Source organism: Ochlerotatus camptorhynchus, unplaced genomic scaffold, assembly GCF_037179485.1.
Source record: "Ochlerotatus camptorhynchus isolate MF236.1 unplaced genomic scaffold, CSIRO-AGI_Acam_v1.1 ptg000379l, whole genome shotgun sequence".
Taxonomy (NCBI): Eukaryota; Metazoa; Arthropoda; class Insecta; order Diptera; family Culicidae; genus Ochlerotatus; species Ochlerotatus camptorhynchus.
The window spans coordinates 1,488,348-1,514,550 of NW_027040867.1; the positions used below are offsets into that span (position 1 = coordinate 1,488,348).

A 26,203-nucleotide genomic window follows, 5' to 3' on the forward strand; every position below is an offset into this window, starting at 1 on the left:
CAAACTTCACAATCTTTTCTTATTACTTACACATACAAAATATCATCATAATATCCTACTATTCTATAATTTCATAAAACATTTTTTTAGTCAAAATGAATGGAAGGCACCCTGGTGAGGATTAAATCATTGTTATCTCTTTTGTAAACATTATAAGATTATTTATTTCTCTATTGTACCATGCTGGAACTTCCAATTTATTTGATTTTTGGTTTAATTCATAAATACAATCATCTCTAATATGTATCCACAGATTGCTCTAGATTCAAATTGTGAATCATAGTTTGCTAATTGATATAGCATAAGTTTTTTTTTTTTTTAAATTCGTAGTTTGCTTGTCTACAATAAAAGCACGGTTCACATTTAATTTTAGAAATTTTATCCATCTTGAAGCCATGCTTTAAGTCCCACTGTGGGAGGTGAGAGAAATTTTTTTAGGGAACATGCATAAATGACATAACATATTCGTGCGAGAGATGTTCATCAAAAATTGTAACCGACCTTATATTAGGTATTGAAAAATACGCTACGAGGATACAGGAGGTTTTAAAAATTGTTAAAAATAGTATAAATTGATGCAATGTCGGCCTAAATTCCCCTAATTTGGACCCATACATAAATTCAGCAATCGACTAAATTTTCAATAGCGACCAAAAATATCCATTAGTACCGTCCCAATGACGCGTTCATCAAGATAAAATTGATAAATAGCAGGTTTTTAGCGATGGACCCAATCTTAGATCCATAGGCCAACATAAGAGCCATTTTCCCTATGTTACGTCTTTATGGTATAACCCCTTATAGATTTGCAATGTTTTTTTTCGCGATCGATTCGGTTTGTTTTGTTTTATTATTTTGCATTTTCTTCGTCATTTACTATGCATTTAAAAAAAATTACTCAACTGACTATTTACCCATAGAGGTAGTTGTGCATTCTGCCGCGAACCAACTGCTCAGTTCAATTTAGCTCATCTTTTATTGATACATATATTAGAAGAAATAAAAACTAATTGAACCGCCCATTCAAGCAACTGTTACACACAAGGAAATGTTTACAAACACCAATCCTTCAATGCATATTGATTCCATATCCCACCCGGTCGGTGCCTCTCTCATAAATTATGGACAGTTTTGTGTTGTGTCTGCTTCGAACAATAGGTTTTAAATTCACTTTAGACCTAAGACTGCAACTGGCAGAGTTCCGGTCGATAAAAAATATGTACTGCGATATTCTTACTCCGATGCGCCGGTTTAGGTAGGTGCTCAAACGACACACAGTGCAGTGGCTTGATGTTCACTAATTTGAAAACGACATGCATCCGCAAATTATCACCCATTTGTCAAAAATCTCATCGCCTTCGACGGCATTCTGAATGATTCGTGAGGATTCGAAAGGGTTTGCAGGCGTGTCCGTATCTTTAGGTGCTTACCGTAATCATCCGAGGGCAAGTTTATATCTTTTCATTATTATTTTGTTTTTAAAGTTAAGCCATTGTCCGGGATGAGATTTGAACTCGTGACTTTAGCCTGAGAGGTATGGATGTTAGCCACTACGCCGGAGGACGGCCCCAATATCTTTTTATTTTTAAATAAGTATACATTTACTTATGGTATTGGTATTGTATCAATTTGCCACCTACATACGGTAAATGAGTTTGACCGACCGATACCCTGCTGAGGTGTGCAAGTGTAATAGTAGATAGGTACATACGTGTCGTTGCAGCGTAAAAACGTTGAGTGCGACATTGTTTATTCAGAACTCGTGCTATCAGTCGAATGAGTAGAGGAGGAACTTATGATACTGAACCGGTGGCGCCTATTTACAGTGAGGTAGCCTAATTGTGTCATTTTCTTATGTCTGATTTGAGAATTTTGTATTCTCCTTTGTTACAGAGTTAAACGATGAAAAATTAATGTACATCAGATACAAAATATCAATTCTGAAGCTGACCCTAATGTGCAAATTTAAAGGATTCTAATTTCTTATTTAAATTCCGAAAAAATGCTCAAGTCCGCATTTTGGGAAGAGAAGTAAGATAATTTCTGAATGCTAGATGGGTTTGTGTTTGAATTTCCATACGATACATTTTGGCTCATGCCCTGAACAAATTATCATATGTTTGAATTTTGATGTGATTTTAGTTTACTTCAGATTCTGGCCACTTTCCCGGTGATACCCTGTGGTACCCGGTGCTTGTGTGGTCAATGTATTCTTGGTTGTTTATCTTTCGGGCGGTATGATGCACTGCAAGATAAGTTCTGGCTAATTTCATATTTTAATCGCTTCCTGAGGGGCTTCCGAGACAATGTGAACCCTGGTACAAAATATAATCATCGCACCCAACCAGGGGATGTATTTTTTTTTCTTCATTTTAGTGAATTTAAGCCATTGGCTAGTTCTTCACTTTGCAGGAAAAATATCAGAGATATAAGGCCTGCCTTGAGAAAAAACACAGTTGAAATTTACAGAGTTTTAGTTAGACGACATTTAAAATTTTGGAAACACAGAAGAACAAACTAGACCATTGACATTGAGTTAATTTATTGACTATTCCGAACAAGGCTCCACCGTGGAAGACGGTGGCCCCGTCCGGTAGAGATGCCCCGACGGCCGAAAGGAAGAAATCAAACCTTGAACAATCCAGCGTCCCTCAGGAAGGAGATCAGGGTAGCCAAGATCGAAGGTTCGTCGCCCAGTATGTCGCCGATATTCCCCGAAAGGCCGTAGTGTTGCCGCACGAGCTCGTACTTTGGACACACGCAGAGGATATGCTCGACGGTGGCTGAAAACTCGTGTGAGAGCCGGGTGTGACCTGTGCAAAGCCTGGAGATGACTCGTTGCTCCTTCAGGTTCCCATGGACACGTGCTTTCCTTTATTTTCCTTAGAAGCGGTCCTTGGTTTGCCAACCATTCTTCTTGCCACCTAGCCTGCATGGAAGTTTCGACCCATCGCTTGATGTCCGCAAGGGGAACTTCATCAATGTACCTGACACCAGATGGTCCCACACCGGCCAGTCTGTCAGCGTCGGAGTTGCCAGTGATGCCACAATGCCCCGGAACCCAAGCGGGGGGGGGGGGGCATGTTTGATGATCTCCTGAATCCACCGATGAGTGGGCATGTTGGACCGGAGAGTAATCAGTGAGGATTAGGAGTGGTCGGTCGGATGGTGTGATTGCTGCTTCGAAAATCGCCGCTGCCTCTGCAGAAAAAAAAACAGAGCATTGTGGCGGTAGGCTCAAGCTCGTTGGCGAGATCTTTCCCGCAATGCCTATCCCAAGTCCGTTGTGCGATTTGGACCCGTCCGTAAAACGGTGCGTATGTCTGGGGTACCCGGAGTTTATCATCTCCGCGACGGAATGTCTGAGCGCCGCCGAGTTTTCTCCTGCCCTAAACTGGTCCTTAATTCGGTTTTCGATGTTTAACGGTCTCCTCCCAGCCAGTGGCTTTTGGCTACTGGGGGGAGGTTCCCCTCCTCGAGAAGATAGATTCATTCGTTACCCGATGTTTTTGCCAAGTAGGCAGCCGCTTTGATGGCGACTGTGGTGGAAACCGTAAAGTAAGTACCCCGACTTCAGCGCAGGCTGTGTCGGCCGGCGTCGAGGGCAGGAGACCTGAAACTACACGGATGTAGCCGTTGAAAACCGGTGCAAGGACTTGCAACAGTTTGTCCTTGGCCATTGTGGTGTACTCCAGACCGTAGAGTAGATGGCTAGATAGAAAAAAATTGGATTGTGATGAATCATGAAAAAAAATAAAAAAAAGGTTGCCGACTAGGCTCGGAACCACAAATATTGTGATTATCAGACAGAATATGGATCGGCTAAAAGCGAATAAGAAGCGATCTCAATCTCAATCTCGATTTCATATGCTTTTCTGTGCTGAACGGGAATCAGAGAGAATCGCGGTAAGTGTATGTAAGTGTATGTAAATTGTCTCTAGGGTCAACTTATATCATTCGCTGCGGAGGATGATAGGAAAAGCAACTAACATTTAATGTAATACAGTTTTGGTTTGCGTGCAGAAATGTTTATTTAAAATTCTCATGTGATTTGTAATTTCACATATGAAAGGTTTTGGCTTCCCCGAAGGTACCTGAAACATGTCCGGATGTAACCAATGTGGGAACTCAATATGACCGCCTGTGATCTTATTCATTAATTCACATGTAATTTTATGTGTCGTATGACGGGCTTTGGCCAAGTCAGAAAAAGGAAACTACTCGGAACTAGTGTTTTCTATCCAGGACATCCCGGGAAATTTGCCGAAAATCACATTTCTCGATTCCCTAGAATCTGTTTAAATTTCGCAGGAAACACATTTAGAAGGATTGTAGGGTGAAAGTTACGAGAAATTTCCCAGAGCCAAAATAAACTTCTATAAAGTTTGGATTAACTTTCAAAGGAATCTGAAGATCTTCTATGGTAAATCGGAAAAAATGTTCCAGAAAAAGTAGGTAGAATTTTTCGGAGGAAGCCAGGTAAAATTTTAGGGGAAATCAGTGGACATTTCCACTTACTAAGACTAACTAAGAAAATTCTAATGAAAATATTAAGAAACATGCGGACGAAGTTGCTTGAAAATTTCAGCGGAAGTCAAAAGAAGTTATCGTGGAAGCCAAAAGGACTTCTTGAAGAAGCTTCCTATGTAATCAGATGACAATTTCAAGGAAAGTTGGAAGAGACTTCTGGGAGAATTCGGATATATCTTCTGTGTCAAAAGAAACTCCGGAGGATAGTCCTAACAAAAAAAATATGGAAGCAGTCAGAAGAACAATCGAAGGCGGCTCGGAATTTTCTTTCAGCTCCGACACCTGGACCGTATCTATCGCCCCATCATGAACCGTGGACTAACGGCTTCACTTGAGAAATTTTATACCTCCAAAAGTACCCGGAACATGCCCGGATGTGGCCAATGTGGTACTGTGCACTCGATATGGCTAATATTTAATTTTATGTTGAGTTCTCATGTAATTTGAGGTGTCGCATGATGGGTGTTGGTCCAAGTCAGAAACTGGACACTTCCCTAGAGGTACCCGGAACATGTCCGGATAAGGGTAATGTGGTCCTGGACACTCGAACTTTCTTTCTTCTGTTGAATACGGTGCTAGTCAACGGATAGTTTTTTTTTCAGATCTGATAATACTTTGCAGGACCTTTGTGTGTCTTAATAGACGCTAGAATTGTTTTTTCACGCTCTCTTGCTTATACTGTGCCAGATCATGTGTCTCCGGGAAAATTTAAGCGAAAACCTAACTTAAACTTATCGGAAGCATCGCCTCGTGCCCTGAGCGGATAGAATGTTTGAACGGGATCTTTTATCGTGATTTTGAGAGCTGACCATGCTGTATGCTTCCTATAGATTTGTGGTCTTCGACACAGTAGCTGTGAGGACGGCCCCAGCAAAGTGGTCAAGGTTCATACCTCACGGTGTCTCTGGAGGAAAAACATATTTAAAAAAAATTGACTCTTTCGACCATTCTCGCCAAAAAACGTTTGGGAAAATTTTCCTCCGATAGTGACACTGTTTTTTGTTATAATACAGTAATGACCTTATACCTGTGATCTTGACTTTTTTACCTAGGGGATGAGTACTTAAGGGGGTTAGATTTTGATAAGTTCTTTAGTGGGAATGACACTGATGAAGACTGCACATTGTACGTATCTGTCATGGATACCAAAATTAATTAAGTGGAATTAAATGGAAGATAACCTTTTATTGCTGTTTCATTTAAGCATTCCGCTAACAACCCAATTTCATTACTTCAGTAATGACCTGATTTTGTCAGCCCTTTTTTTGAAAATCTTTTCCAATATTCTACGAAACCCATGCGCTTTTTCAGTGGGATTATTGTACCAAAATATATCTTAAACGTTCATCTTGAAGATGAATGCGAAAGATTTGAGACTACGGTTATGTGAAATTATTGATAGACAAAAGTCTGGTGCCCGAAGGGATGGATGGACAAAATCGAGTCATTACTGTAATGTTATCCTACCAGAGGCACCGTGACCTCTCACGCCAAAGTCACGAGTTCAAATCTCATTGCCGGATAAGTCACGGTAAAGTTGTGCATATTTAACTGACAACATTCTAAGCCAATACTTAAAATTATACTACAAGTATTATTATGTGTCCATAATTCTTTACCGACTCGAAAACAATCCGATAGCTCTAGAGATGTTTACACCGGGAATCCCATTTTATTTAAGATACCGCGTGGAATGTGTGCAGCTGACGGTAGCGCAACGGAACGTGTATTAAGCACTTTCTTATTTATTAAACGCTATCAGAACATACAAGTGTAATGGTAGCCAGTCATTGCTAGCACAAGTTGTTGTTTTTTCAGAGAGTGTACTACTGAGTATGTGTGTAAATGTAAATGGTGGTATCCATGGAATGAGCAACTTAAGTCTGTGACATAAGTTGTCGCTTCTTTAGAGCTGCATGTTTACATTGAACTCAACCATAAATATTATATTTTAATCATCAGTGTTTCTATTTTTAACGAGATCGAATGTATACAGTACATGATGTTAGTCATCAATTTTCCTTCCACCTTTGTGAAGCCGACCTATGAACTAAATAATAGTATGTACAGTAAATTCCATCTTTCGAAAGATCTTATCCTAACAATCGTTTGACCGAGTTGCACAGATCAGGTGATTATTTTTGCACCGATTGAATAACCCTCTCGCCAGGTAAGCTCACGAAGCAATTCGAATAATTAAACAGATCAACTCGAGCAACATCTTCACCGGTTTCATCGGTAATTAACTCGGAACGAGCTACTTGGCCACAACTCGCATCGTTATGTTATGTTTTGTTTCATTCGTTTCTCAAGAAACACAGATAACTGCAATGTTTTTTACCCTTCTTACAGAGAAGGGTATACATATCGCTTGAAAAACCGAGTTTCCATCCGAGGCCAAGTGTCATATGCCAATCGACTCAGTTCAATGAGATCGGAAAATTGTGTAATACCGCAAAATAATCGTTCCTTAATTTTGAGCAGCTTGAGGCACCAAATCCAAATCGCATTTTTCACTAAATAAATTATTATTTTATTACCTATCATCGATAATTTTGAACAGACTTTTGATGTTCAGAGGTTCGGATTTCTGATTTCTTGTTGGAAGGAATATTAGTTTCCCTTTTTATAGTGTAATTAACGAGATACGATGGTTATTACAATATTTGGTTTTGTCGAATCGGTGAACAAGCCGTTTAATTTAGCAACACACAAACTGATTGATTACAGTTGGTGACTCGAAGAGTAACCTGAATATTTTGACATTTGAATAGCGGCATATCTGAAAAAATAACAATGTATGTAATGCGACTAAACATACAAATCAAGGTTTAGTATTGTGAGAAACTGCAACACAATTGATAAAACAGAAAGTGTACATTGTGGAATACAGAACAAATTTTTTTTTTCCTCGATTTGTTTTCCGTCGATCTTGTTTTCTGTGCTGAGCACCAATGCTACCGACGCCAGGAAGGCAGCTCCCACACCTGGACCCTACCTACCGACCCATCAAACTCATGAACTGGGGACCAACGGCTTTACTTCACTTCCGAAGGAAGGCGTAATCAGAGATTGTATGCCTCAGACCGAGGGGGATGACTCTATCTGCGATACAGAAAAGATTGTGTTTTGTTGTGGCTAGCTGCACGCACGCTGAGTAGATAGAAGCAAGATTTATGTTGATTTTGAAGATTTCCTGTAAAAAGATGAAGCGCGATGCAAGTAGATGCGAGAAATGAAAGATGATTTTTCGAAGATTGATTCGCTAGTGTGAGATTTTTTGAGCATCTAGAATTGAGATTTAGATGTGTCGCCCCCCTCGGATTGAACTTAGGCCTGCTGGGGTGAGAAGTAATCACGCTTACCACTACACCACCGGTGCAGCTGTTTTTTTTTTTTATTTTAATCTTTCAAAGAATAGCTATCAAAGATAGAAACGATACATGAGCGATACAGAGGAAGCTTTAGAAAAATATCTTTCAAAGAATAGCTCAAAATATAAAAAGGAGTCAACTCCAAAAGAGAAATATCAAATGTCATAGAATAGCTCATGATACAAAGAAGGAGTCAATTCAAAGAATTGATTATTGCGTATTTCAGTTGGAGCTTTTGAAAAAAAAAAGTTGACAAGGAATAGCAAGAGAGCATTTTAGGATTGATTTTCTTAAAACTGTTACCTGTCAAAGAACAGGTCTTGACATAAAGAATTAGTTACCTTTAAGAGAGAAATGGTTTGAGAGTATTTCAGTTCGATTTTTCAAAATATTTCACCTTCACTTCAATCGTGTCGAAAATATGGTGTAATATTATTTCCCAAAAAGGACAAAATTATAATTAATACAGTGCATGAACTGACATTACGCTGCTTTTACTGCATTTGTTTATTTTAGTGGTCATAAAAATTACATGAGATTTTTGACATAATTGAAGCGCATCCTCTTTAATGTAATATGAAAATTTATTTTTTTCTGTGTACTAGAGGGAGAAAACTACTGAGCATTTGCTATTTTTTTAAACTTTTATCTGTTCTAGAATTGCTCCTGATACAAAGAAGGAGTCAACTTGAAGAGATATTTAAATAGCCCAATTGTTGCAAAACGGTTGTCGAAATTTTTATGTAACTAAATTCAGTCAAGTTAGTTGAAGTGTGCTACTGGGGATTTTAGATTGGGATTTCAGATGGATTTTTCAATAGCTTTTATACCTCATACCTGTTGAAGGATTCAACTCCAAGAGAGAATTAACTTTTGAGTATATTTGGTTTTTTAAAAACAACAACCTGTCAATGAACAGCTCATGAGATAAAGTAGGATTCAACTCCAAGAGAGAAATAACTTTTGGACATTTGCGGTATGATTTTTGAAAATCTTCAATCACTCAAAGAATAGCTCATGCTACAAAATAGGAGTTGCCAAGTGAGGAATGTTTTGAGAGCATTTCAGTTGCAGTTTTTGAAAAATTGTATGCGTCAAAGATCAGCTCAATATATAAAGAAGAAGTCAACTCCAAGAGAAAAATAACTTACAAGCTTTTTAAATTGGAGTTTTGAAAAGATTTTATTTGTTGGCAAATGGATTTATGTTGCTTGATGTTTTTCCATCAAATACTGGATTGCTAGTTCGTTTACAGCTAGGGCTGTCATGATCACTCAATGCGCTCAATGCACTGATTTTCTGAAATCCACAAAATTAGAATCAAGCAAACTCAAAGTTTGGTAGTTTTTCACCCTCCGTAAGTGTAAAGCAGCGTAGAAGAGAAGAACTACCTCAAAGTGCAGGGTTGTAAATGGGAAATCCAGCAATAACACAACATTTTTCTTTGTAGTGCACTTCTTTATCTGCTATGGTAAGCAAAGACCAACCTGGTCCATACAAGGTGTGGAATTGTAGGCCTGAATGTATTGGTGCACTTCGTTTTTCACTCGACTTTCATTCCGCCTCGCACGGTTCGTTTCTTTCGTTCATTCAATCACCCTTCTAGTGACGTCATAACGTTTGTTTCGATCGGCGGTTGCATTGGAAATTTGATATGGATTATAAAATTTATGTGATTACCAAAATTTATGAATGGTCTACCACTAAATGTTGAGATGATTTTTTTGATTATTGAATTATCACACTGTAACTATACCATGAAAAAGCAGCCTGTTTATGAGTTTTAGCTTGTAAGGAGTTATCATAAAAATCAAATCACCAGCTGATATTTCCCGGCGACTTTACATAGAATACAATCAAGCAAAATCCGAGGCAAAATCATCATCCAAAAACAGCTAGGATTTGTTTTACTTATTATTTCGCAAATTTGCTTTCGAGTGCTATGACGTCGTCAACATCGTTTCCCGCAAAGTTTACATATTCCGCTCTACCAACACATACGTCAAGGCTAGATCTCCACACCTTGTATAGACCAGGTTGAGCAAAGACGGCAAATAACGTGGAAATCGCTTTCTCAAAGATAAGTTGGAAAAGAGTGTGCTAAGCAAACGGGAGAACCACGATGTGCACGATTGTGCGATGCATACACAAAGTTGTTTTGCTAGTGTTCTGAGTCATGTTTACAGCAATCTGTAATCAAATTTTGATATGTATATGTAGATTCATCAATACTCATTGATTTTTAAAAATTCTATTTATTTAAATATTCTCCAAGCGATTGGGCTCCATTGCCCTAGGTGATGCATCCACTTCTTTACCCATTTTCCCAGTCATAAAATAAGCATAAAACATGAAGTATGGTTAAGGTCCATGAGTCAAACAAACAATCCGTATTCGAAATGAATTATTTTACTCGAATTTACAGGCTTATGGCAAACATCCATTATGGCTATCGTATATTATAGCTAACATCCACATTCGGAAATAGCTTTATAGCTAATGTCCATTATGGCAACCATCTGTATGGCAAACGTCCGTATGGCTAATAGAATTCTCTACCACCGTTAGTATTAGTGAGCAGTTTCACGAATACATGCGTTTTACTGGTTGAGAATAAAAAAATAAAACGGCTGTCATGTCGAACACTTTGACAGCTGATTTCCTGGTTGAAAATAATGAAAAAAAAATCGATTTTGCACGGCTACACTAGCAAGGTTATATCAACAATCAATACGAAACTAACGATTTTAAATTGGCTCACCACTTTAGTAGCCTATTGGTCCCAAGCAAACGATTAATGTACCTTATTCTAGTTGAAATTCTATTACTACACTATGTTTGTTTTGATTCGCTATGAAAGTTTGACAGATAACATCAGGGGTGTGTGGATTCATGCAGAACATGCAGGGGTGAGTGAAATAGCTTGGGACTGCTTGGGACCGTTGTTCTGGTACTGAGTGAGCCAAAAATAATAATGATTTTCTTCGGGACCCAGTGGTCTTAGAGTTACCTCTATGGTTGTATTAGTGAGATCTTGCAGCGAGAAGTCGATGGGGTGTCATCGTTGTGTAGTGTTGGTATGGTGGGGGACCTGTGCTCATGCATCGCTCATAACCTCAACTCACATCGCTAGCTCGCTGATCATCTCTCCACTTACGTTGTAGCACCGACAGTATTTGAGAGACTGTCCTGCTGACGGCTTTCTGGGTGTCCTCCTCTCTACACATTTCATCGACGACATTCTCTACATTAAGGGCAGGCTTCTTCCTTCGCACTGCTTAACAACGAGGACAGTCCAAGACCACGTGTTCCGGTGCTCCCTTCACATTCCGGACAGAGGGGTGGCCGAACCGACCTTGCGTTTACGATCCGATGTAGGTACTCCTGAAGCAACCATGAGCAGATAGGAAGTTTACCTCTCCATGCTTCCTGTTCACCCAGGTAGAGTGATTCGGTATGGGTCTGTGTGTCTACCGTTCTCTGACGTGTCTCACTCCTGCTGCTACTTGGCCATCGATTCCGTTCTCACCAACAGTGTTCAGGTAACCCCCGGGGAAGTGACCAGTTTCTGACTTGATCAAACCCCACCATGCGGCACCTCAAATCACATGAGAAACAAGTTCATCGATAGCCATACCTTGAGCCCAGGACTACATTGGTCACATCCGGGCATGTTCCGGATACTCCCCGGGGAAGTAGCCAGTTCCTGACTAGAACAATTAATGTCATCAAGACCGAATGTCTTGGACCATATTGGCAGCGTCCAGCTACATATGTTCCGACTACCTCCGAAGAAGTGGCCAGTTCCCCCCGACTAGGACCAAAACCTTTTATGCGACACATAAAATTTCATCAGAATTCAATAACAAGAACAATGATAACAAAACTGAGTGCCCAAGACCATATTGGCCCCATCTGGCCATGCTCCTGGTACCCCCGAGGAAGTAATAAGTTTCTAACTAGGTCCAAAACCCATATAACTACAAAAGAAATACATCAACATCAGTATTCAAAAACAAAATAAATGAAAGGCAAATCGAGTGCATTACCACCGATGAAGTGACTAGTTCTAAACTAGAGCCAACACACATCATACATCATAAATACACATGCAATTTCGTGATTTATTATTATTATTATTAATTACTTGGATATGTTTCGGATACCACTTGCGAAGTAGCTCTTAATTTTAATTTTAGTTAGAAATGCCACATCTCCCCATAGGTGGATAATTCAGGGTTTTTTTACACCAGCTTATTTCACATTCAGTTCCACTCCAGTAGCTTAACTCCAGCAAATGTTGGTACCTACCTAGTTGGGTTGAGGTGCTCTCACGTGACTTCATTTACGATTTCCCTCTCAGCAGGTAAACCCTGAATCAGTCAGAGGGCTACACCCGCGTGCTCAAGCAACATCGACCTTGAGGTGAACGGAACGAATGATGCCTGTGGATGACGAAAGCGCCTCGCCAACAGTGATGTCCTATCTCCATTACACAGCAAAAAAATAATTTTGATATCACGTCAAAGTGGATGCACTACAATCATGTCGAAAATATGGTGTAATATTACTTGCTAAAAAGGATAAAATTATCATTAATACAATGCATGAACTGACATTACGCTGCTTTTACTACATTTGTTTATTTATGTGGTCATAAAAATTACATGAAATTTTCGACATGATTGTAGTGCATCCACTTTGATGTGATATCAAAATTTTTTTTTTTGCTGTGTAGATCATTAACAACTCTGGAAATCGAACGATTTGACATATATTATTTCAACGATAATTATTGGAGAAAAAACGCTTTAATATGCATCTAATAATGGGACGAATTTCCCATTAACCCCAACGTCCACCACCACTGCACACTCGCTAGATGAGATAAAACAAATATGTCTGAACAGCTTTGGTAAAGTTGATTGAGATGGTTTAAGTAACTCCTAAACTGGGGATTTTTTCGTTTCAGAGACATAAAATTGAATCATAAAAAGCATAACATCGATCAAAATGCTGGTTATTCAATATGCTGGCCTTAAAAATGTGTGTGGAATCAATCATTAGTCAATTGGGTTGTTTAACTTCGAAAAATATACCGATTTTTATATATCATCTGATAGAGCTTTGCTTTCTGAACACAACGATATTTTTATCGATCCTGTAGGCATTCATCTCGATTTTTAAATAAAGATTTAAATGTTTTGATCGTTGACACTATATCTATTCGTTGACAGCTTGCTCCCATACAAAGTCCCACCAAGGGGCGCTAAGATGGTGATTTTGTGCTGGAAAAAATAAGACTCACTCACACACTCAAACACTCAACTAGAGTGTGTTTTATTCGATTAGATAGAAGGTTGTTGTTCTTGGCTAAGTTGTTCATGGATTAGAAATGTTGGATGATGTGTAATTCAATTCTTAATTAATTCACGCCTGGCAGCGATGGTGTACCATATGATTTCAAGATTTTTTTTTCAATTAGTTGATTTATTAAGGCTTTATTAATGCCAAAACGGACTTAATGGAGCCGAGAAACAGTGAATGATTTCATAATATTTAAAAATAATCATAAGAACATTATTAATGAGTGCTTCTTACTTTATCTGGGTGGCAGGGCCATCTTAACCACCCTTGCGGACTCCCTAAGATTAGATATCAATTTTCAAATTTTAGCACACATGAAATAAAAATAAGTACTTGCAACAATCCTTTTTCGTTTAAATTTGGTTTTTCTGTCATACTTTTTTTTCCACACATTACTGAATAAACTACATCTGTTTACGACTCCTCATACTTACAAATTTAGTAATAGAAGTGTTGATATTAATTTTTATCAATATGTTGTACTCATTATTCATGAAACCAATTAAGTCTGGTCTAATTTATTTCTCCGCATTTTAATATATCTTGAGGAAAAATATCTAAAAATATCTATTGGGATATTGAAGTATGTTAAAATCCGTAATCTTCATTAAAAATTGAAATCGAAATCTAAATTTTCTTCAATTTTAGTGCATTGGCACTACTTTAAACAAGTGCGATTACATTGCAAAACATCCCGTCTGAGCGCCCCTTTGGCATCACCTTACATGGGGCGAGCTGTCATTTTGTTAGTTATGTGGTAAAAAGTGATGCGATTATTTTGCTTTAATTCTCGCTCTTTCAGACGATGTATTAAAACCTAAAAAATATATTTTCCAAAATTGAAAAAAAAAAATTCGACAATTTTTGACGCCCAAAATATGAAATGTTTGAAATTGATCGTTTGAATATGATTTAAGTTGTATGTAAATCATTCTCGGAGTCTTCCTTAGCTCAGTCGGTAAAAGCACTGCTACAAAGCAAGACCATGCTGGAGGGGGCTGGGTTCGATTCCCAGTCCAGCCTAGGAATTTTTCGGGTTAGAAAATGTCTTGACTTCCCTGGGCATAGAGTTTCATTACATTTGCCATACCATTATACTAATGCAAAAATGGTACAGGCATTAAAAGCTCTCAATTAATAACTGTTGAAGTGCATCTAGAACAGTACGTTGAGAGCACGAAATAAGCTAATATGCGATAAGCAATAAGCTTGAAATGTGAAGAAAAAAAAAAAGGAAATTATTCGAAGCATAAACGATGAACACGAAAAAATCCGGAGACGTTAAACACACTGCCATTAAGGCATTTTTGAGTATAATTTTTCAAAATTTCACTGAATCAGGCTAAGAGTGTATAGAATAAGGGTTAAGTCGCTCAGTATATTGTGCCGACATTAGACTAGGCACAGCTTGAGCACATCCATCGGCACACCTTCAGCACAATCTCGTAGGCATTGGATTGTTGTAAATAAAATGGGAGCACTGCTGGACAACTGTCATTGAAGTTGTTCACAACATTACGTGCTCTTGACTGTATATTCAGGAACATCCTTATCCACAACAACATTCAAGGTGTCAGAAGTATCGGGTTGCGAGATGGGTATTGTACAAACAATCGCAGCTTGCTCTATGGCCGGCATAATAAAAAATATGACTCAAGATTTGTGTGCGGAGTGACCTACCCCTTGACATAGAATCACAGTAGGCTGTCTGGATAAGTTCATTTGTTTACATCATGGCTTCACCGGAGCAAGCACGTTTCGATTCGATCCTGCACGCTCGAAACGAAAATTTCGGTCTATCCAGAAGTTTTCGATCAAATTCTTGGGCAGAAATTTTAAACCTCGGTTGACCGAAAGATGTCGTAATTACCAAAATCTTTTTATAGCAAGCAAGCTACAGTTGTGGGCTGAAAACTGAAACATTCGTTACTTCTGTGACCATTAACCAGCAATTTTACCATTTCTGGAGCAGCATGAGGTGAATTGCCTTTTGTGTCCAGACTTGGCAAGCTGCCACTACTCAAATTCCACCAAACAGTGGTACAGCGAAAATGGCGTCACAGTGGTTCCCAAGGAGATGAATCCGGCCAATACACCTGAACTAAGACCAATCAAGGAATACTGGTCAATTGTGAAGCACATACTGAAGAAAAAAGGGTGGAACTACAATTGACCTGAAGGATTTCAAGCGCAAATGGAATTTGGCAGCCAATCAAGAAATTATTATATAATACAATGAGATCTACGACATGACATCTGAATTTGCAGACTAAGAAAATTTTGAAGAATACATGAGCAAAATCATGGCTCTTGGACTTGGATAAAATTTTAGAATTCGGAGAAGCATTTGCTAGAGAATTATGATAATAATGTGAAATTAGTTTTAAAGATAATTGTAGGGAATTCTAGGGAAAGTGATACAGAAATTCTGCGCAGAATTTCATCAGAATTTGACTATAAATTTTAGGTTATTTTGAGAAGTTTTTTAAGAAAATTGTAAGGAGAACTACAGGTGAATTTTGAGGTAATGCTAGGACACTATTCTAGGGAACTCTGAATGCCAATCTGAATTAATTTCAAGTGGAATTCCAAGCGAATTCGGAAGGGGTTTCAAAGTTAACAATCAGAATACGAAGGGTCCAAAATGCAGGGCAATGTTCTCTCACATCACAATTACAAGAACAACATGTGAAAAGGACATACAAGCTTTTTGTAAACAAACATCCTTATGCCCTTTTCTCGCCACCTATATGACACCAACGCAAACCATCAACATCGCCAGATAGGGGAAGGTTTTCCCTTTCCGATGATGTTGTTAGTTTGCGTGGGCGACCCTCGGTTTGCGAGAAGAGGGCCTACAAATGTTTGTTTACAAAAAGCTTGTATGCCCTTTTCACATGTGGCTCTTGATATTGTCTCATTGCCGATAGCGATCTTGTTCACAGCACCGCAACGCACAATTTTTTAATGTTGCCCCTTCAATAAGTATTTTGTAATTTTGTTGAAAAAAAGTGCAAGTAAAAGTGAAGTGCCAGAGGTGGTAAATGAACATAAGACTGATGCAAAATTTATTATTTCCGCTCCACCGTGCTCAAACGATTCCAAATCGGGTCCTGATAAACCTCCCAAAATTTGAACTCATTTGGTAAGAAACTGACATGGCACAAACCATTTGAAGTTTATATGTAAATTACTATGCAAAAACCTAATTTTTTGTTCCAATCTATCTACCAATTCACCATATCACTCTACTTTAAAAATGATAGGTGTGCTTGTGGAAAAATTTTCAGCTACAACTTTGTTGAAGACCACTTATCGATCAAATATAAGGAACAAAAGTTATGAATGATTCAATCCACAGATGTCTTATGATTATGCTCAATCAACTGTTCAGATGGCAACATTGGTGTTTCTGGCGCGTAGAATAGAGCACACAAATCATGGCTGCTTTGACACACTGCAGTATACAGTGTTGCGCACAAAACAGCTGGTTGATCATGTCATAAAATTATCATTCTCTTAAACAAGTAATAACTATTTTAATTGACTTTTGGCTTAAACACTACATTGTGCAAAGTTGTAGCTGAGAAAATTTTATATAAGAATAGCTATAGAACTTTTAAAAAGTGCAATATAGAAAAAGGCTAGAAGACAATGAACAAAAAGTTTGGATTTATCTTAGTAAATGAATTAAAATTTTTGAGAAACTAATAAGAATTGATTGATTTGGGACCGTTTGAGCACTGTTGAGCAAAAATGTCTAATTTTTCATCAGTCTAATATACATTTTACTGCAGAGCTGTCACCATATAACTTGTATGGAAGACACTAATGTCATGACATTTTTCCTTCCATTTTCATTAAATTTACCACCTCTGAGTGATGTCACATAGAATATAAATTAAAGTTGCATCAGTTTAATCACAGAGAAATTATTAGGATATCTGCCAAAAATATGGATGATATTTCCAATTGGCATCTAATTATTCATATTACTCTAAAATTACAGGTAGAATTTAGAGCTGGTCCTAAAGTCCTAATAGAATATATAAGAAATTTTAAGAATTATCAAAAAGTTTGGGAGGGTTTGGTAGGAAATTGCAAACATATTGCAACATATTTTAAAATATATCGATTTAGTAATGGAAGCACCCAAACTGTTGTTGAAGAAAAACCCGAGGTCGATGAAAGTTGAATAATCCACCACTTCAGACACGGCGTGCATCGTTTACTTCAACTAACATAAATTCCCGCATGTTCGAAATCCTTTGTGATTGATAATCTTTCTACGGAGCATTTGCAACTTTAAATGCACCCAGACTTAACACTTTCATAGTGCAACAAAAACAGCTCCTGTACCACTCAGAGACAGCGTTCGTTCATGAATAGTATTTGTATAAAATATAACCCGCCACACACCATTCAACCATCGTCGTTTCACCAACTGATAAGATAAAACTAACCAACCGATAGCAGATAACAACTGGTTACATCGAAACGCACAGCCTCGTGATTCCATTTCGCGGATTCAATCAAGTGGAATTTTTACCTTCGTTCCAGCAGCGGAACTTTGCTGAAAGTTTTGAAATTTAAATTAGCATCGCAGTTAGATTTATTCATCCCCGTTTCTTTAGTGCTACAGAATGTTCCACAAATGACGACGGCGACAACAGCGGACGGAGCAGAATTCGACGAATTATCATTCCGCTGCTAACCATCTACAGAAAACAACAGATCCCGACCCAAGAAGCGATACATGAGTGCAATTTAAACATCATAATCATCATCGTTCGCCAGTGGCAGTGAGACAAACAAAAAATCACCGGACTTTGTTGGAGCCAAGTACGGAGGTACCTACCGAGGTGGTAGTTTCATAACGGAGTGTATGTAGTGTGCCGTACGAAGAGAAAAAAGTGCAAATCAGTGACCTCAAGTCAAGGTGGTGAAATCATTGCAAATAAATAGAGAAAAAAAGTGTTATAAGAAGAAGATTAGGAAGTAGAAGAAGAAGATGTCCTACGAGTACAGCACGACGGGTCGAACCGCTAGTACAAGTTCGATCTATGACTACCCGGAACACCTGAATCCGTTCTACGAAGATGAGAACCACAAGCGATTACGGTTCTGGCAGTTTGGCAATCATCGATCGGATAAACCCAGATCGGACCGGCGCGGCAGTTTGGTCAGCATCAGAGATGGACTGAGAGATATGTGGTAAGTGCACCGACAATTGCCGGCATTGGCATTGGGCTGAACGGGTACCGAGGAGCCTTGCTAATTGGGTTATTTATTGTTGACTTTTGTTGAATAAACTTATTCATGGCACGTTTTGCTGCCGGCTTCTCGTTAAGTGAGCCGAATCAACCAGGAACGTGTCTATTAGAGAGTAGGTACAGCGCAAGTGGATTAGAGAATATGGGAGAAAAAGAGACGGGAGGGGGGGGGGGGGGTTCAATGGAGTGATACAAGATCTCACGTCGCGTCATTTTGGGGAACTTGACACCCACTATAACAGTGTGGAAAATCAATCAACAGTGTTGCGCAAGTGGTACCTGCTCGCAAACTTGAAATTACCCATAGGTAAAATTTCACCTAACATTAACATATTCTTTAAATTTAGACATTTTACCCATTAATGAGTTAAGACAATTTTCATCAAAATTGGTGAAATTTTACTACATAATGGGTACTTTCAAGTTAGCGTGGAAGTGGAAAATACTTTGGTTTGAACCAGCGTTGGAAAATTGTTTTCAAGTTTTTCGGTATTAAAAGGTTTATAAGAACCGTAAAACGGGTGGAAGTTTGGCATTTTTTACTGATAAACCTGAATATTTTTCAACCAAACAGATGGCACACGAACAAACACCTTCTAAACCTGTACTAGCTAATGCTGTTTTAATGTATAAGTTTTGATTTAAAACAGCACGTTGAGATTATTTATAAGAATTCTTATTTTAATTTGGTTCAGGTTCTTATGCAATGCAATATCCAGAAGCTAGCATTCATACTAGTTTTGTATCCGCTGAAGAAGAATCTTGCGTGAAAATATCTAGCAAAGTTATGGTTTGCGAAAAAACTACTTTTACTATCGCAAAATAGTTTTAATGTAAGTTATTCACATACAATCATTTTTATTATGGTACATTGTTCATTTTAACAAAATCTGACTCCACATTCAAAATTAAGTAAGAGTAGATATTTCGCCGGACTGGGGAGCAGTTAAAAGTTGCATATTTTATCACTTCTATAAAGTTGTAAACATAGAGCGATAGAATGCATCGGATGTTAGGTAAAACGTTTTAAATTACTATCCCGAGTAGCACACTTTCATCACAATAAGTTACAGCAACTTGTTTATGACTTAAATAAGTCGTATATAAGTTTCTACAATTGATTTGTGACAAGCGTGCTACTAGGGATTTAAAACTGCCTAAGAACAGACTGAACAAATTATTTCATAACAATATCATAAAAAAGAATTGTTGAGAATCGAAAATTGAACGGTGTTGTGATCAACTTCACCCTTTCAACTTGAATCAAATGTTTACAGTATTTGATAATAGAAAATCTAAGAAAATCCAAATTAACACACGATACCTGCGGTTAAATATGTAACGGCAAACTTGCAATGTTTGAAATATCATAGATCAGCCATTTATTGACAAATTTTAAATCTAATAGCGCCACTTGAAACTACATACTTTAAAAATTGATTCGGTATTAATAGATTTAAAACCGATTGATAAATTGCTGAGCAATGATTTTTCAAATAAATCCAATTTTCCGTTACACATTTTACCAAAGGCATCGTGTTTGGAGTTTTAAGAAAGTGGCCATGGTACTAAACACTTTAAGTGTTTAGAAAATGCATGATGATTATGCGGTTTATATAAATTTCCTAAAAATTGTATGGACGATTGTCTACGCGGGGGGAAAGGGGGGTCAAAAACATCTTAAAATTGGGCTACGTAGATTATGAACAGACCCTTATCCTAGTGGACCATGGTTCAGCTTCAGCCAAGGTCATTCGGATTTTCTACGGTGAAAAATTGCTGATCACGTCTTCCTTGAGACACTCAAGGAAGACGTGATCAGAGATTTTTCACCGTAGAAAACCCGAATGACCTTGTCTGAAGCTGAACCATGGTCCACTAGGATAAGGGTCTGTTCATCAAGTTAAGAGGGGAAGTAAAGCCGTTGGTCCCGGTGCAGGTTTAGATGGATTCAATATGGTGGGTTCATGGGGTATTGTCTCCCTGGCGTTTATGATTCCATAGCAACTCTGAAAACTTTCCTTGCAGGTCTTCAGTTAAAATAAATTAATTCTCAGTTAAGACTCTATAGACGACTAACGTCACTTATAATATCTGAAGTCCGGTTCCGCCACACTTATAACTCATACAAAGTTTCATGAAAATCTACAAAATTCCCTTCACTCCATGAAAATTTGCTCTGAACTTCTTCCCATCTCCCCATCGCTCTTAATTCTACCAAGATCTCAGAGCATCTATGAACATCTCGGACCTTACAGGAAAACCTTCAACCTTTTCTACGAATATTCCTGAACACCTGGGCAAATTCCAGAAATCAAATAAAGTTCCCTATATTTCCAGGAAGTGCATTGAGCTTTTTAAATAAGTCATCTGTCAAACTGCTACGAAGAATCCTAAAGTTCTAAGAAGTTTGCTGAAATTATACGATATTTCTTGAGCATCAACGAAATTCTCTTAATTTCTGCGAAGTCTGCCGAGCTTTTACAAAATTTACTGCACTTCTACTAAATTCTCTGCAATTCTATGAAGTTCAATTAAGTTCTACGAAGATCACTGAAATTCTACAAAGTTCACTGTAGTTCTAGAAAGTTAACTAAACTGCTACACAATTTGACACTTCGAAAATAAATAAAAATGTTCGAAAATCCCTCTGTTGTTGCTCTTCCAATTTTCTAGAAGGTGTTTGCCAAAATTGATTCCTGATCTGTCACAAATAATTCTGGTATAATAGAGATTACGTCAACATGGCTGAATCATTAATTTGACACAATAGAACACCTATATGTACACACTAAGATTTTTTTACAGGAGTCAGTATTTTTTTACTGGGTTTTTGAATTGCTGAAAAAGTCGGTAAAAATTCAAATGACCGTTATCCGTAAGGAATCAATGAAATCGACCAATTTTATTTTTTATCATTTAATGGGGTTAACAGAACTAAGTATGTACATGTTCAGAACAAATTTTCTCATTTATAAATTTTCCACAGATTTTTAACCTTTTACCGAACAGTTCCGCAATTCAAAAACTCGGTAAAACCGTACTGACTCGATTAGTGTGTAGGCAGCTTGGACGTAATTATCGAAATCCGATGCTTTAACAAGCCCGCTTCCCCGAAGCTTGGAAGGAAGACGAATGAAGCGACGGAAGAAAGTGAGACAAACGATTGAAAATTTGTCTGTAGATGCTTACTGAGTTACTAGAATGCTGCGAAGTTGCTCGACTTCAACAGAAAAAGAAAGCTAGCAGTCTATACGAAACATAGATTTTGTCAATTCAAGCTGATATTGTGATGCCCTGCTTACGCAAATGTTTCCTTCACAATGTTACTTATTCAATGTTATTCCATGCACAGTAAGGTTGGCCAACAGACCAACCCCCTGCTCCCCATTCGATCTGTATCAGTGTTCGGAAAAACTCAAAATCTCAAATCTCATGTGTAAGGTTATTCGCCTATGAGTTTTGCCTTGCAAAATTCAACTAGCATAGCCTAGCATACACACTTAGATTTTTTGCCGAGATGGGCACCACCGAGCAGGTCGGCATTTTATTTTGCTGAATCACCGATGAGTTTTCAGGTTCAAAGATTCATTGCTCGATATTTTTGCGTTATTCATTGTCAATTGACGTTTGAGCGGTTTTTATGAGTTTTAAGCTGAAATCATTTTTTGGCGTTGTGAGTTGGAGTGTGTGAAAATGGATGAGAACATCAAGAGTGAGATTTGTTTGTCAGATTCACACGCGAATTTATTCTCTCAGGGAGGCTCAATGAATGAGATTTGAGAATGATTTTCCGAAATCTGATCTGGGGCCACATTGCGCATCTCGAAACGAAAAACTTTTTCATGCAAGCGTTCGTACGAAAAGTCTTTCATTTCGAGATTCGCAATGTGACCCCTGTATTGAGATCTCCAACAACCATACCAAATTTAAACGAATTTAGTTATATTCTGAATTTGCGGGTTTTCTGTACAGTTTGTTTAGGGACCTGTATCAGACACGAAACAAAACTTTAAATCTGTTTGTCAAAAATTCACAAAATGCCCAATTTTTAACAAACCTGGAATTTAGATTGAGAAAACTATACAGAACAACTTTGTCAAAGATCATAAATTGATTCGACTTCTGTGCAAACATATATTAAGTTTTTACTTTAGGTCTAGTGCTCTGCGCTTACCTACAAGCTTATATATGTTTTTTTTTTATATTTACTTTATTTGTACAGGCTCAATCGAATAAACTTTACAGAGCCGAGTTATCCTTTGCGTTATACATTATTGCTGTCTTAAATTTAAAGTTAAAGGAACTGGACCGAGTACTCGCGGTTGTCTCGAGGTTAGTGGAGATTTACAATTTTTTGGATGGGAAAAGGGAAGAAGGAGGTTTGAAATGTGGTTTACGATACAACTATTTACTTAATCTTAAAGCATGAAATTATTTCTATTCATCTTGGAAACAAACATTGAAAAAAAAAACCCCCACACGTACAAAATACAAACTAAACACACGGTTAATCAAACTCACAATCTAAGGTTAATATCCTTAAAGTAAACATATATGAGTTTCATAAACTCCAGATCGCGTCTAGCCAAAATATCCCGAACTGGAACATTAGGTTGTCTACCTCGAGCCCGAAGGGAATCATAAAAATGTGATCTGACTCCACGATACTCCGCACAAGACCAAAGGATGTGATCAGCGTCCTGGTAACCTTGTCCACATTCACAGAGATTGCTGTCTTCCAACCCCACACGGAACAAGTGAGCGTTCAGACAATAGTGATTGGACATGAGACGAGACATCACGCGTATGAAGTCTCGACCCAAGTCCAACCCTTTGAACCATGCAAACTTCGACACCTTAGGGATAATTGAATGTAGCCATCGTCCCAAGCTCCCTTCACTCCATTGATGTTGCCAGCTAACGAGCGACTGCTGACGATAAATAGAGAAAAATTCACTATAGGCGATCTGTCGATCATAAATGTCGCCTTCCATAGCGCCCACCTTCGCAAGTGAATCCGCCTTCTCATTGCCCAAAATTGAGCAATGCGAAGGGACCCACGCGAAGGTGATGATGAAAGAGCGCACGGATAAAGCACTAAGCAGTTCTCGTATTTTCAAGAGAAAATACGAGAAGTGCTTTACCGGCCTAATGGAACGGATAGCCTCGACAGAACTGAGACTATCCGTAAAAATAAAGTAGTGGTGCGGAAGAAGTGAAGCAATAGTTTCCAAAGTGTAGTGAATTGCTGCCAGTTCAGCCACATACACAGAACAAGGAGCTTCAAGTTTTCGAGAGGCGCTATGAAATTCATTAAATACACCAAAACCAGCGGACTCCTCTATTAGAGATCCATCTGTGAAAAACGTTCTTGCAGAATCAACATGGCCAAACTTTGCAGCGTATAATGACGGAGCAATCATAGGACGATGATGCTCTGGAATTCCGCGGATTTCCTGCGTCATAGATAAATCAAAATTCACTGAATTGCCTAAATCGGAGAAGACTACACGATTGGGAATATTTCTTGAAGGGCTGACATCCTGTGTTAAATAAAGGTAGTACAAAGTCATAAAACATGTTTGAGGATTTAGCTCCAGAAGCTTCTCAAAGTTTTCGATCACCAGTGGGTTCATTACTTCGCAACGGGTGAGGAGCCTCAGAGATAACTCTGAAAAACGGACGGATAGTGGCAACATGCCCGCCAGCACTTCGAGACTCATAGTATAAGTCGAGTGCATGCATCCTAACGCGATACGAAGACAACGATACTGGATCCGTTCCAGCTTGATGATGTGGGTTTTAGCTGCCGACTGAAAACAAAAACTACCATATTCTAGAACCGATAAAATCGTTGTACGGTACAACGTCAGAAGATCTTGTGGATGGGCTCCCCACCACGTTCCGGTAATTGATCGAAGGAAATTGATCCTTGGTTGGCATTTTCGTCTCAGATACTCAATGTGGGATCTCCAGGTGCATTTGGAATCGAACCAGACCCCAAGATATTTGAAAGACATGGAATGAGTGATCGGTTTACCCAAAAGTTGAAGCTTCGGTTGTGCTGGGCTATGCTACCTAGAAAAAACGACCAACTCAGTTTTCTCCGTGGAGAATTCGATACCCAGCTGAATAGCCCAAGTAGACAAATTGTCCAAGGTATCCTGTAAGGGTCCTTGCAGGTCAACCTCTTTTGGCCCTGTGACAGACACTACGCCGTCATCTGCAAGTTGTCTCAACGTGCAATTGTCATTAAGACAATTGTCAATTTCTCTAACGTAGAAATTGTACAAAAGGGGGCTTAAACATGAGCCTTGGGGGAGACCCATGTAGCTAAATCGAAAAGCTGTAGAGTTTCCATGAGAAAAGCTCATATGTTTTTCTGACAGCAAATTGTACAAAAAGTTATTCATTAATGGAGACAATCCACAAGCGTGGAGTTTCTCTGAAAGAACTTCAACGGATACTGAATCAAAAGCCCCCTTGATATCCAAGAACACAGAAGCCATTTGCTCTTTCTTAGCAAAAGCTAACTGAATTTCCGAGGAAAGCAACGCGAGACAGTCGTTCGTTCCCTTACCCCTACGGAAACCAAATTGAGTATCTGAAAGAAGGTGGTTCGTTTCAACCCATTTGTCGAGGCGAAAAAGGATCATTTTCTCCATCAATTTCCGAATACACGACAGCATCGCGATGGGCCGATACGAATTGTGATCCGACGCGGGTTTATCAGGCTTTTTAATGGCTATCACACTCACTCGTCTCCAATCGTCGGGAACAATATTGAGCTCCAAGAGCTGATTGTACAAGTTCAACATGCGCCTCTTAGCGACGTCTGGGAGGTTTTTCAGCAAGTTGAACTTGATTCTATCAGATCCCGGGGCAGAATTGCCACACGAAAGGAGAGCGAGTGAAAGTTCGACCATTGAAAAAGGCTGACTGATTTCGTCTACCGAATTCGCGGTTTCGCGAGGAGTCAACTGAGACGGCACGGAATCCGGACACACTTTTCGCGCGAATTTAAGAATCCATTGATCCGAGCATTCCTCGCTTTCGTTGTTGGTGGACCGGTTACGCATTCTTCGCGCCGTACTCCAAAGCGTATTCATAGACGTTTCGCGCGACAATCCGTCTACAAACTGCCGCCAGTAACCCCGTTTTTTGGCCTTGATGAGGCTCTTGAGTTCGCGTTCAAGAGATGTGTATGCGTCGAAATGCTCGCGTGTTCCGCGCTTCCGAAAAAGTTTAAACGCGTCGGACTTTTTACGGTAAACCTCCGTGCATTGTTGATCCCACCAGAGCGATGGTGTTTTCTAACGGATTGACGATCGCGGCACCGGTCGTGTTTGAGCTTGAAGTGCGCTGTCGACGATGAGATTAGAGAGGAAATTATATTCCTCCAACGGCGGAAGCTCTTCCACTGACGATACTGTATCGCCTAGCGCGGATTGGAACTTAGTCCAATCGATGTTACGGGTTAGATCATACGCGACGTTAACGGATTCTGACGATTTGAACCCACTGGCAATCGAAATTTTGATCGGCAGATGATCACTACCGTGCGGATCCTGTATTACATGCCAAGTGCAATCCAACGATAGTGAATTAGAGCAAAAGGTGAGGTCTAATCTGCTACCATTCGAGGATGGACCAGCC

At 38.9% G+C, this 26,203-nt stretch overlaps 1 protein-coding gene across 2 annotated transcripts in view; it reads left to right on the top strand.

Annotated features, from left to right (window-relative positions):
* The window catches only part of LOC135710360 (uncharacterized), a 97,878-nt gene that overhangs the window by 9,934 nt on the left and 61,741 nt on the right, over window positions 1-26,203 (top strand). The window contains exon 2 of one of the 2 annotated variants that reach the window (XM_065232911.1): window positions 17,906-18,485. In XM_065232911.1, coding sequence (XP_065088983.1) covers window positions 18,283-18,485 — 203 coding nt within the window. In that variant the 5' untranslated portion in view covers window positions 17,906-18,282. Of the gene's footprint in view, window positions 1-17,763; window positions 18,486-26,203 lie in introns of those variants that run through there. The other variant, XM_065232912.1, reaches the window with a different exon arrangement.